The 13,765-nt window shown below is 38.0% G+C and overlaps 1 protein-coding gene across 5 annotated transcripts in view; it reads left to right on the top strand.

The window, feature by feature from the left end:
• PDSS2 (decaprenyl diphosphate synthase subunit 2) overlaps nucleotides 1–13,765 on the top strand; it is a 112,473-nt gene that overhangs the window by 45,470 nt on the left and 53,238 nt on the right. For all 5 annotated transcript variants that reach the window (XM_068184189.1, XM_068184192.1, XM_068184191.1 and 2 more), the window contains exon 2: nucleotides 399–530. In XM_068184189.1, the coding sequence (XP_068040290.1) occupies nucleotides 399–530 (132 nt within the window). The remainder of the gene's footprint in view (nucleotides 1–398; nucleotides 531–13,765) is intronic.

Raw genomic sequence — 13,765 nt, 5'->3', positions numbered from 1 at the left:
GGCAAGTTATACAGAATCTCCCTTCTGCTGCTTTTTATTTTGTTCTGGTCAGGGTTGCTGTGAGCATGTTATATTCTGAGCTGCCAGGCTCACTGGGTACACCTGACTTGTGCATGATGTGAAATGCAAGAGACATGCTGCTCCTTGAAATAATGAAGATTTAATTCAATCCTAAATACTTGTTTTTCTCTGCAATAGTAGGATTTCATTGTAAGTGTCAGGTAAAGGATGACAAAAGATAGTGATTCATAATTGAACTATTTCCCTGCTAACATGAATATTAAAGACATGATGAATGGATGGCAGCCTGAGGTCTAAGTCTTTTTTTTCCACTTTGGTACAACCAGTGAACATGGATTGTGAAAATATGTCTTTTTTTCCTTCTTCTTCTGTTTTAGGGGTTTTGTGTACGATAGCCGAAACAACTTACAGATGCGAGGTTTGGTTGTACTGCTTATTTCCAAAGCTGCTGGACCCAGCACAGCAGAGCTCTCTTTCCAGCACGACATGGTCAGTGGAATTTATTCCAGGTATGTGGTATGATATGCTGAGGTATATTTGATGGGCAGTTTCTTGGTGCTATCAAAGCATCCTAAGTGGCCTGTTCACCTGTTAAGGAAAATCAGTACTTACCTAATCACAAAGCTTTGTTCCTCAGGTTTATTGTAAGCTTTCCACAGTGAAAACCATTACCATTTCCTACTCTGTATAACTCTTACTGTATCTTAATTGTGGGTTTTGAGCGCAACCAAATTGAAAACATTTGGGTCAAGATAGTTAGTTGAAAGTTTACATTAAGAGGTGCTCAGAACAAAAAAAACCCAATGCTAGAAAAGATTTTTAAATAGAGTATTTTCATTTTTATTTCCTCCAGTGTTATTTGGATACACCTGTTTACTAGAAATTTCCAAGTGAGATGCCAGCCTTGTGGGACACCAGTTGGTCTCACTGAGCACAGAAGTTTTTGTATAGCCTGTTTGGAGGGAGGGTGTTTTCCCATGCAGCAGCAGTGTAGAATCAAGTTTTTACCTCCCACATGTCACAGCAGATTTACTGAGCCTACAACTATGGTTCCTTAGGCTCTCACTGAGATATTTCAGCTTCATTGAGTTCCTAAATATTTTTTAAGCTTTTAAACTTAATTTCTTAATACTAGAGCAACAGTAATGAAAATCAGTGGTTGCTGTCCTTTGTATATTTAATAGTGAAATATTCCATTGAAGTAAGCAATGAGATCCGTTGAAAAATTGTAAAATTTGAATTTTTAAAATCCTTTTGAAAATTTGTGTGTTGCTTGGTTGAGGAAACAAGACTGTTGAATATTTTGTTAATAGTGTTTCTGACATCTGTAATACACTAAAGGAAGATGCACAAGTTTAGTGACATGTTTGCATCCTGATTTGTTTCAAAATGCAGAGGTAGTGTCGAGGTAGTTCCAGTATTGAACTGGAAAGACCAAACAAATAAAAATTTTAAAATCTATGTAGTATCTTAAAATAGCAGACAAGGAAAATATAAATGAATTAGTACAGGCAGAAATAACAATAAGTAAGAAAAAGGACAAGGCTGTAAAGCAGCCTTGTCATGGAGAGCTGTGTTGTCCCTTTAGCTGTTTAATTCTGCTCTTATTTTGTTTCATCCATAATGTCCCCTTAGGGTTGTAAAATTTTTATATTTATATGCAAATGATGCTGTATGAAAGCATAATTCTAGTTAGTTAATTATAGCACAGGAGGTATTTTAGTTTGTTTTGTAAATGATTAAAAAAGTTTACCTTAAGTATGCCCCACAAAAGGAGAGAAAAAGCTTTTTTTTTTTGTAACTAAGTTCTTGAGTATGATGATTCTGACCATGGAGGTAAAGTTTGAGCATTTAAAGCTGCCGTTGGGAAGGTGACTAGTGGAAGTATTCATTAAGGAGCAAATAAGACCTTGAATTAATAATGAGCCATTTGGTGTAAATGGGCATCATTGGAATGATGCCAGTTCAACCAGCTGAAAATCTAGCCTAATAATCTAAGTTTGAGCAAGTCAATAGCCATTATAATATCTAGTTCAGAGTTACAAAGGTACACCAAAAACAAAGCAGTTTTGAATATGCCCACACAGGTTCACTTAAGGTTCATTACTGTCTGCAGAAGTGATGACTGTGGAGTTGTTAATTTGAATGGATTTTCAATGACACTTTAGGTCCTGCAGCATGGTGTAAATACAAGCAAATATGCCACTGCATTTTTTCATTTTGTGTCATAATGATCAGTTCTTGCCCTCTACTGAAGTTGCTGTGGGCTTTGGAATTCTTTATTTATTTAAAGTACTTTTCCAACTACACTTATTTAAATGTGAGTCTAATTTCTGATTTCCATTTCTCCATTGTATATAGCTAATAGAATAGGCAGCATATAAAATTGTGATCTTAAAGGGTTTTTGTGATATTTTAACATGTAATATGAGCAGTGTTTTACAAACTGCCCTCTACTGAAGATGAACAAAAGGATGTTGTTTTCCATTAGTGTATTTTTGTCTGCTGTCTTGGTTGCAAGGTAATTATATATGGTTTGTGTATATTTGACATATATTTCAAAGGCAAAGTATATCCCTCAGTGATATAAAGTGAAGAAATGTGCTTAATCCTTTATTGCATGTATGTCTCCAGCTTTGGATAGTATTTTTTGGAAATAGATTCTCACAGATTTTCAGCTCAGCTGTAATCTATACAGCTCTTTTTGTTGCCATGCCATATAATTACTTCATCTTTATATATAATGTTTTGCTGGAAATATTATTTCTGGCACTGTAATGAGCATCTTCACTGCCTGATACTTACGTGCTGCACATTATATTGTGGACTATTAGCTGGGATATGTCTGACTTGATTTTAGGATACTTAGTAGTGATTAATTAATTGCATTTCTGAAATCTGAGCATGAGCTAAATTGTTCCAGTACTTGTCAGCAACTGCACCAGCCCAGTCTTTCTTTTCCCAGTGTTTGTGTTGGAACCAGTTCTTGTGCTGTATTTAAATATTCAGTCCTGCAGTAGATAGCCAGGTTACGTCAGTCCTCTGTAACTGGTACTACATTAAATGTACAATCTGAGACCAGGAGGATGAAACACTGTGACAACCATTTAACTTTAAAAAACACAAAAAACTATGGTGGACTTTTTCATTCTGCAATTTGGCACATTCTGCATAACCTCTTCTCACTATTTCATATTCTTAAATCACAATAAAGCAATACAAAACCTAAAATTAAAACAGAAAGGTACTGAGAGCTGAATTTGGAATAGGAAAAAAAATTATCCTATTCTATTGTTCTCTAGATATGTCAATTCAACGGACAAATGACCTAAATGTATAAAAATAGATAATCTAGCTTCCTAGCTGGCATCTGTTTTTCACTGGTACACAATGGAACAAAACCAATGCCTGCTACCAGAGAACAATCTTTTCCAGAATAATGAGGATTGCAGTTTAGGTAGTTACAGCAGAAGGACTAGTGTAGTTAAATGGTGCTGCCTCTGGCCAGCATTGCCTTCAACTTTAGTTCTTCATAATTTCCAAGAGTCATGATCTGCTTGCATTAATCTGGGGCCGTGGGGGTCATTGTGTGCAAGGGTATCATAGTAACTGCAGGTTGCCTTATGAGCCATGCTGAAGATAAGGGAGGAAGTGTTACAAAAGCCTGCCTGGCATGCTTTATGCTGTACAGCCACCTCCCTATCGTGTTGGCAGCAGCCTGACTTTATTCCTATTGGCAAGGAAAAGAACCTGGCTTTTACTTCCAGCTCAGCACCAGTGATCCCAAAAGAGGATGAAGAGAAGTAGCAGCATGATAAACAGCTCAATTTCAGCTGCTGGACAGATTTCCTAAATTAAAACTTTCTGCTGGTCTCTTAGCATTAAAGAAAATATTTCCTTGGCTACAGAAGCATTGCAAATATAAGGATCAATTGTAGTGCTCACTACAGAGTATGCAAACAGTATCATGTAAGAGTTGATGTCATTGCCTGTGCTCAAGCAAAGCATGCGCCCCATATTCCCTTGAAAGTCCTTACTCCTGTGCTAAAGAGAAAGCAGAACTCACATTTGAGTTTAGGCAGAATCAAATTAACAATAATTTATCATGCTAATAGTATCAGACAGTGCCTCGGATGTGACACAGGAGGCTAGAACTTCATGAGGGCTTTGAGATCCATTTCCTAACTGGTGATTATACTAGAGTCTGAGACTGCATTGCCTTCTCTCAGAGCAAAGCTCACTTGGATAGTGAAGTATGCAGCTTGCTGTTATTTTACTTTGCTGCTGGAAGTGTGGCTTGTAACTGAAACTCCAGGATCATGTGGTTTCTGAACACTGACAGCTTTATGCTTCACGGTGGAGCTACATTCTCACAGTTGAAGATACCAAGACTGGCTTGGGTCCTCTCTCAAAGTACCCAAAGGGGTATCTTTTTCTGTTCACGTCTGGCACTGCCAGACACTACTGCCTGGGGACTGAGGGATCTCCTTGGCTTTATATTCAGTAATGAATGCCTGACATAGCCTCTGTAGTGCAGCTTAAAATGCAAGTGACACCAAAGAACCAACTTGGGCCATCTCTTCAGCCCTCAGTATCCTTGGCTCTAGCACAGCAAGTTATTTTCTTCTCTCTGTTGTGCCTTTTTTATTTTTTCTTTTTTTCTCTTTTAGTGCCAGTTTTAAATATACCCTCTAGTAGTTACATCCATTGAGTCTGCTCTGCAGATTTCCTTGGATGCTTGTCAGAGGTTTAAAACAATCCTTTTTTCAGTCAAATCTGTCTGGGCATTCACACTGGTACATCCTATAGTCATTGACAAGGAAAGACCTTTTAATCAATATGGAATATGGAAATTGGAATATAGAAAGTACTATTTCAGTTCTGTACTAAATCCTGGTAAATCCAGCAAATTACTGGATTTGGACTATCAATACTGGACTCTGGCCTTGCATCTTCTTCCTCAGGATGATGCAGCTGACCTTTACAGCTCCAGGAATTCATCACTTTGCAAGCTAAACATGCTTTACTACAAGAAGGTACTCACTGGATAAACTTCTCTCTGAATCAGAATCCTTCCTGCTGCTTGGAAGAGTGGTGGCAATACTGTAGAGACAGGAATCATGAACATAGATTCCTTTTCCTTAGTGTTTTAATAATTACTTTGGAACAGCATTGATGCTGCTTCCAATGAAAGCCCAATTTCAGAGTAAGCTGGCAGCAGATGCCAACTCCTTGTTATGGTGGTGGGTCTTTTTCTTGTCATTTTCCAATACTAAGTTGTCCTAAGTACCCTTATTTTGGTGGTGCACACACACACAGGTGTCACAGAGTGATTTCACATGCTCTTTGTCATTGTAGCCATATCACAATAATCCTGTCCTAACCTACTGTAAGGAACACTTAAAACTTATCCAGATCTTAACCAGAGGATTCATTCACCCTTAGGTTTCTTTTTCTCTGGATGTTTCTTTGATTGCAAAGAAGTCAGAGGGGGTAGGTGTCTTTCTAAGGACTGTAAGGACAGAGGACATACTGTTCTGTCACTCTGCAGTTCTATCTAGGTTTCTCCCAGCTTCTTGCTAGATATGAAAACAAAGCTTTGCCTCAACCTAATTTCCTTTCCTGTATTCCAAAGAGCTTTATGCCAATCTTCAAAGAAAGTTTGACCTTCTATAAACCTCCATTAGGGTTAACCAGATAATTCAAGTTGGAAGGGATATCAGGAGGTCAGTAGACCCACCTCCTTCTAAAAGCAGAGTCAGCAATGAGGTCAGACTCATCTAGCTTTCTTCATGAAGGTCAGGTCTTTCAAGAACAGAGTCTTCTTCACAAGGTGATAATCAAGATGTGTGTTAAACAGATGAGTGAGCATTCTACCCCCAGCCTGTAACCTCAGCTCTGTGTCTGATAGTGTCACTGGTGTGCATTCATGACTGTGGAGCTCACAAGAGGCTACACTGATGTTGGCATAATTTAGCCTGGTGTCTTTATGGTCATTTGTTAGCTGAAGTATCCGAAGAACTTTCCATCCCAAGATTTTTAGAATTAGAAATGGTGACAACTTTGAGAACACAATCATAAAGGTCTTGTCTGTCTTAGGGATATGCTACTGTGTATTAGGGACAAATTGCTGTGTATTAATGGAGACACTGGGAATCTCTTCTGTTTCTCACAGGTGACAGCCCACCATCTGCAGCTTTATCTGTTCTTCTCCAAAACCCATGCCATGGCCGCCGTAACAGAGGTGGTGCTGTGCGGCAGTTGCCCATTATGACCTCAAGCAGTAAAAGCGCCGGCTAGCGCTGCCTTGTGAGGCTGTAGCTGCCACATAAGCAGGCACTCCAGGGTTGCAGAGTGCCCCGGTGTGGGTAACGCAGCTTCAGTAGCTTCACACTGAGAGGAAGCGAAGGGACGAGAGAAGGACGCTTTGCCTGCGAAACTGAGAGCTTTTATTCCCCCATGCGTGGTCTGAGCGAATCGCCCTCAGCGCAATGCAAGGCAAAATGGCCACGGACAAAAGATTACAGCTGATTAAATAGCGGGTGGGTGGACCGGGGTGGAAACTTTTCTCGCCCTATGGGGCTAAACGGAGATATGGTTTCACAACCAATGGTGACATAACAGAGGTGGGTACAGCGTTTTGGGACGAATAGAAAAGGTGAGGTGGAGTGATTGACGCAGAACTTTAATGAAGAATCAGGGAGTGGTTACAAGATTGACACCCCAACAAGGCGTGACAACCCCTGATTGACAAAACCATGTAAGGAGAAAACTCGGGAGGAGTGAGAAGATTGACAGGTAACTGTGGGTCTGTGTGGTGGGAAATCTTGGCATAAACAACCTGGATCAAACCACTGTGAGGGAAAGATAAGGGTACAAGGAACAAGTCTAACTAACATTAATAAAATCCATGACTAAACCAACCCAACCTACAACAGTGCTGTGCTTGTTAGAGCAGTGTTTAATCACTGTAAGCATGAGGAGCACTCAGGCTGCCTCCAGGGAATTCAGCCTTATGTGAATGATGGTCCTTGGACAACTCCAGTCTGCAAAGATAAATATGGACTAGTGTAGTCAAAAGCTCAGAGGTAATTTGCTGATTATAGTATGCTTTTAAGACTTGCAGTCTGCAAAAATATGCATAAATGAACATTGGTTGGTTGACTTTACTTATGCCAGTGGCCTGGACTGCTGTAGGACTAGGATTTTATGGGTGAGAAGGATCTGAAATGGCAATACTCTGCTTTATGTATTTAGCATAACAGCATATGAGGTGTGAGCACACCTTCTCTGGAAATTGAGAAGGTGTAAAAGGTGTTCCATGTTGAGTGAAAAACAGAATAAATACTGCATGAGGATATGCACCTTTGGCTCTGCATTCCCTGAGAGCTCCAGTTATTGGCAAGTAGCTTCTGTCCTGCTCTTGTGAATGCAGCCAAACAGCTGAGAGATGCTAATGCTTGGGTGACTCACATCTCCAGTCAGAGTAGATGGCTCCAGTAGCAAAGGGCTGCCTACTGCTTTAGGAACAGGTCAATGCTGTCTGGGAAAGCAGGTCCTTTACTGTGTAAGCTGTATCTTCATTTGCTCAGCTCACTTACGAAGTTTTGTCAGCAGATTATTTCTACTGTAGACAAGTTTAAAGATACTTGTAATTTTAAATAGTTGTTTAAATGCTTTCTAACTGGAATGTGTTTCCACATTAATCTACATTTGATTATCTATGGAAAGAAATTAGATAGTCCCTGTTTAAAAGAAAGAAAGGAAAAAGCAAATCCATTACAAAGCCTCCTGGCTAATTAGGCATGGGAAACATGAGTAAATTTTGGTGAAGGTGGTGAGATTTATTGCATTGCTAAAGTAAATGACACTTAGAGGTTGATTTGACCTGTTTGCTATTAAATTTTACAAAAGCCTTCTTTTTACCTTGCATGGTGTACGTATATCTGTGGACAAATTCTCTTTGTGAGTTACTGTAAAAGATAAAACACAAATGAAAAGAAACCAAAGAAAGACCATACAAATGATGATTTTGGTACCTACAAAAATACAAAGAGCACAAGTGTGTGACTCTTCACCTCATTTCAGATCTTGCCCTTCTTTCAGTTTCTGTACTCTGAACTGCATAGGGTGTTAACTTCAGAGATTGAATTTGACTGTTTCTTACCTTTATCTTTTCAAGTAAAAAAATGATTCCTAACTCTACTATGGATTTCTATCATGTGAAGAGTACTTTCATATTTATAAGAAGTTGTGGGGTTTTTTCCCATTACTACTTTTCTGGGTTTACTAGTAACAGAAGCTAAATTAAATTTACCTTGACCTGTTGCAATGCAGAAGGAGTGGCTGTGAACCAGAGTTTGGAAGACCTCATGCTTCATTGCACCTATCCCCATCAATGACTGCTAAATCGTGGTAGAACATGTTTAAACAAAATAAAAAGTATTAAATTAGAAAAATGTAGTAAGATCAATATTGTATGTAGGAACTCAAAACTCAAAGAAAGCCGAGGTGGTCTCTTTTGTGTGATGTAAGTATTCAGCCTGGAAGTTTTAGTACAGTGTAGCTGTTGCACTTTAAATTCACACTGGCTTATTGCACATAAGCCCTGGGTCTCAGCTGCAGATATTGCAGAGATTAATCTTATTAATGGAACTGCTAATTGGTGTTTGACTTCTAATTATAGTAACAATAGGCCATAACAATCAATCCTCACCTTTACTGGGGCATATTAGGACTCTTTATCATAAAAATGATTTCCTTTGGGACTTACTGTTCTTATTTCTATCATCTGGAAGGCTGGCTTTCAGCAAAGGTACAGTACCCCAAGTAGCAAATACTTTGGAAGCTTAGCTAATTAACTGGTAGAGAAAATGCATGGTCCTAAAATATTCAATATCTAAGTACATTAAGAAGTACAGTGCTCTTGACAAAATTGTTTGAAGGATAATGGGAAGAGTATGTCAAATTATGAGCAGTGATGTCTTTTATAATCTTAAAGAAATATGTAATTTTGTCTCCCAGTCCTTGGTAGCTTTCCCATAGCTTTTAGTGAGAGGAAATCCAAGCAGTTATTCTAAATTATTCTATTTAGTTTTTTTCTCTCCAGGATAAATCCTGTGAGATTCATCATCTCATTTACAAGATGAGTCTCAGGAGATGAAAAGCACATACAACTTGATTACATATTCCTATTGATCGTCTTCCATCCACAATAATAAAAATCAACTCCAAATACAAATCTAACAATATTACTAATTCATTACAACCAGTACTTTTCTTCATTAACTTCTATTGTTTTCAGCATACTTAGCATGTGCAAATACAGCAATTATATGTTGAGCAAGAAAAGGTCCTCTCCTTACATTGTAGGATAAATAAAAAGGCACTGCATTAGAGCTGATCAAAGCCTGTTCTGAGATATAGCTCAAATCTTGTTCAAAATAAGTCTTTATAGCACTAGATAGCTGCGCAAGGTAAACTCAGCATGTACATCACTAAGTGTGTTTGGTTTCCATTTTTAAAAGGAAGTAATTTTCAGTATCAGAGAAAGCAAGGTAGGGATGGCTTACCTTGGAAAAATTGTAATGGTGCCCCTGTCTGTCCAGCCCTCCCTTTTCTTGGAGCTTTTTCCTCCCACTGCTTGGGAAGTGAGAACTGGACTGCCACGATGTGCAGCATTGCATACAAAACCAGGGCAGCACTGGTGGAATTCTGCAGTGGGTCAGGAGCAGTTGTGGGAGCAACAAAGCCCTGCTTTCACCCCAGGGGGAGCTTTTCAAAGAAAGGCCAGGTGACCTGTGGGTAACAAGGCATGGCACAGCCTTCCTGGGAGATAGCATGGCCACACACCAGAGCACTTCACCAGAACTGTGTTTGCTGTAAAAACTTTCCCTTGAAACAATTTTCTACTTGCGAACTTTTGCATTTCCTTTACAAAAATTATAATAGTATTTGTGAAGAGAAATTTCCAGCCATCACCTAAGTACAGTCCAGTGCTGTGATGGAAGGACACAACAGTTTTGAGGACTGCTTAGCCATCAGAACTATGACATCAGTGTGACCAGTTGCTTCACTCCAAATTCTTAAATAAGTGTATCTCTATAATTTATTTGTCCTACAGTCCCAAAATATTTCCCTTTCTTTTCTACCTGCTGAAGTACCCCCAATCATCTTTCTGTCCTATTAACATCTCCCTTGACAAATTTTACAATGCAGTTATCCAGTTTCAATACATATCTCTGCAATTCCTGGAAAATTATAGCAATATGAAGTTAAGTATTACAAGGCATACTGCACCAATGAATTTATTTTCTTAGCATGATTTGGTCAGTACTCTGATATAATGATGAAGATATTACAACATTTTTCATCTGCTGCGGTGGAGTTGAGAACTCCACGAGTATATGTATATGAAAATATGAGACTGTATAAAGATTATGCAATGTTCTTTCTCTTCCACTCGAAATAATGGCAAGTTCTGGACCCTAATCACATTAAGTGAATGAATATTTGATATGGTTTCATTGGTATCTGGCCTTTAACCTTTAGTAGACTTTCATGTGCAATTTGACTGCTCTGAGATGCTTCTAGAGCAAACAATAATAAAAAAGAAAGGCAGCAATAATATGCGGGTGGTATAGACAGGGCACTGTGTTCCTGGACAGCAAAACTTGGTTATTTTTAATATATTCCAGTACAAAGGTGGGTGTATGAGTACATAGAAAAGAGTGATTGATGATTTGAGAAGAGGAATAAAGAGCTGGAGAACTAGGGATAAAGATTTCAAGAATATGAATGCAATATGGTATTCTCACTGTGTTGTATTTGAGAAGGTGCTTATGCAGTCGAAAGAGAAATCAGAAAGACAATGGGTTTTTTAATAGGTTTTGCAACAATTCAAAACTTATGATCAGCAGTGCCAGCATGATTATGGAGCGTGTTTGGTATATATGAGATTTCATGAGCTTGATTGCCTGGTTCCTGAAGTTTATTTAAGTATTGGAGTTGTAGTTTTTAATTTTTCCAAAGACTTGGCCAAATTTGTGTACATTTTTGTGGAAAGAGAAGATGCAGCCAAATAAATTATGCATCTATTATTGCCAGAAAGGGAAGAAACATAAACAAGTTCTATTTTATACTATATAGTATTTCTGATTTCTTTCTCTAAATTGCTATGTTTCACCTAGACACTGCTACATGGAAAGCTTGCTTCAGTCTCTTATAGCTGAAATTTCATTCTGGCTTTTGATATCCATGCAACAAAACCAGTGCCAAAAGTCCAGCTATATTCGTGGCTGTTCCAGTAGGCAAATTAAATTATAGCAAAGCTGCAGTATTAGCTCTAGTCAGGAAAGGATCCTATTTTTTGGACTCTGGTAGGGATTCTGCAGAAATAAAGTTTGTTCTTGAAGATGGCTTGTTAGCATATAGCTGTCTCTCCATCATCACTTGCTTGGGGTTAATGTTGCTTGAATTAGTTGGTGTCATTTTATCCCTTCCTAAAGTGTGTAAATTGAATCATTCTGGAATAAAAGAACCAAAAAATGAAAGCATGAAATTTTCAGATACCTTATATTTTAATAAGGTAAAATAGATGGAAATTGTGCCAATGTTATAATAGTGAGTCATTTTTTTAATCAAAGGACACATTTTTCTCAATATCACACCTTATGCCATTTGCATAAAGTATATACGAATAATAATGACAAAACTTTGCAGACCTCAACAGCACCAAATGCTTGTTACTATGCTGATATGGTCCCAGAAGCAGCAGTCGTTGCCTTGCTCCAAAAGGTTTATTACCCTTTCCCTGCTGGCAATTCTGTCAACACACCTGGTGTAAGGAGCAAGGTCTCTGAGAAGTCTGCTGTCTCCCTTTAGCTATTAGTCTCTTTCCTTGTACATGGCAGGCAATACCCATCTGCTGCATACTTCTGCTTTGTGAAAAGCAAAAGTATTCTTATAAAAGAACATTTTAATATATGGTAATAATGTCCCTATCCAATTCTGAACACTGAAGGTTCAGGAGGGGAGAGGAGAGCACCTGTGATAACCATACTTTTAAGTGCTGATTAACAGAAATGTAGTTACAGCTGTTCAGAATACAACAGCTTTACTTCATAGTATGAGCTATCTGTGGTTGTGCAACCAGTATGTTTGGATTTTTTTTTATCCCCTCTGTATCTTGGATATTTATGGGTATTTCAGAATTCACAGTAATTGTTATATAAGCATGATAAAAAAAATATATATATAGTTATAAAATAAACCCGAACCCTATCTGGTACATTGTATTCTGGTGATTCACATTTTATTTTTAATGCCTTTTTCTTGCGCAGTTAGACATATGAACAATCTATTCTCTTAACAGGACTGTTCATTTATCAAGTGTTCATTCTTCATGGCATAAAAAAGGTTACCTTCTTTTTGCTCTCACATAAAAAGGTTCCATGTATTTCAGGTGTCATTAGTACTAGAGATTTAATGTCAAGGTTAGTGCACCTTATCTTTCAGCTACATTGAATACAATTACAGACAAACTCTTCAGAGAGATTTCAGAGAAAAACTGGAAGTAGTAAGTCAAGCTGACAGTCTCAGAATAGCTGACAGTGCACAGGAATGGGAGTTTCTGTAACAGTGGTTCTCCCATAGTCATTGCAAATAAAATTATAGGCATGCTTCAGTCTTGCAGGGCTGAGAAACAACTAATAAAATGTAGGGAAAATTATGTTCATAAAATTAATTGTTAGTACCCTGTTTCTTGCATTTACCTGCGAGACCTTTTATTTCCCTTCATATCTTTTTAGCTGGTTTTAGTGCAACTATTTAAATATTTTGACCAAATAAACCACAGAGTAGTTGAAACTATTTTCAAACCACAGTGTGAAATTTCTTATGGAATAGATGCATGAGATCTAATTGGAGAATACATGTTGTTGAGGGGCTATAGAGCAAATATGGGTAATCCTGGATGGATGGCCACCCTGGGTGTTGTCCAGAAGCAGTCTGGCTGACATACGCTGCCATCATATGGGAAGGAATGTTGGTCATTTCCATAACAAAATATGTGATTTTCTCCATCATCATGTTCCTTTTGATTTCTTCAGTGGTGATAGCAAAGTCATCCAGTCTACAAATGAATTCTTTGGTTCATACCTCATCTTTCGAGGGTTTTGGTCAACATATATTATTCAGTTCTGAGTCTTGCAGTCTGTCTTTGCATCGTGTATCCTACTATCACATTTTCCCAAAGCCATGCTACAGCAGCTGTTGCCAAAGCTTTTGTTCACCTCCTATCTTGCTATTTTTTGATTCTTGTTTACAATACCTAAAACTTGCTCACTTCAGTAAGCCAAAAGGAAGGCCTTCATGCTAACTCCATGAATATCATGGCTTGCTTTTCTTTCACCCTATCAGTTTTAAATGTCTTATTTTTATCTTTGACTATTAGAAATATAATACATTTGTTTTAAGGAAACAGTGGTTGTTTTGTTTTTTCTAAACCAGTTGCAGTTGTGCAGAGGTGGGCTTTCTTGTGAGCAGTTTTTTTTTTTAATTGGGTGCTGGTGTTCATTTCTGAATTAGCATTGCAGAATTTAAACTTAGTCTGAATTGTCTAGAAACTTAGCATGGAAATAACTCTATAAAACTTCTGTATGATGTTTTCTATGTTCTGTTTAGACCTTTAAATTAGCCTGATGCCCTTAGGGTTGTATAATGAATCAGGGGCTTGCATTTGTTT

This window comes from Anomalospiza imberbis, chromosome 3 (genome assembly GCF_031753505.1).
Source record: "Anomalospiza imberbis isolate Cuckoo-Finch-1a 21T00152 chromosome 3, ASM3175350v1, whole genome shotgun sequence".
NCBI lineage: Eukaryota > Metazoa > Chordata > Aves > Passeriformes > Viduidae > Anomalospiza > Anomalospiza imberbis.
This window is presented reverse-complemented; position numbering and strand designations above follow the sequence as displayed.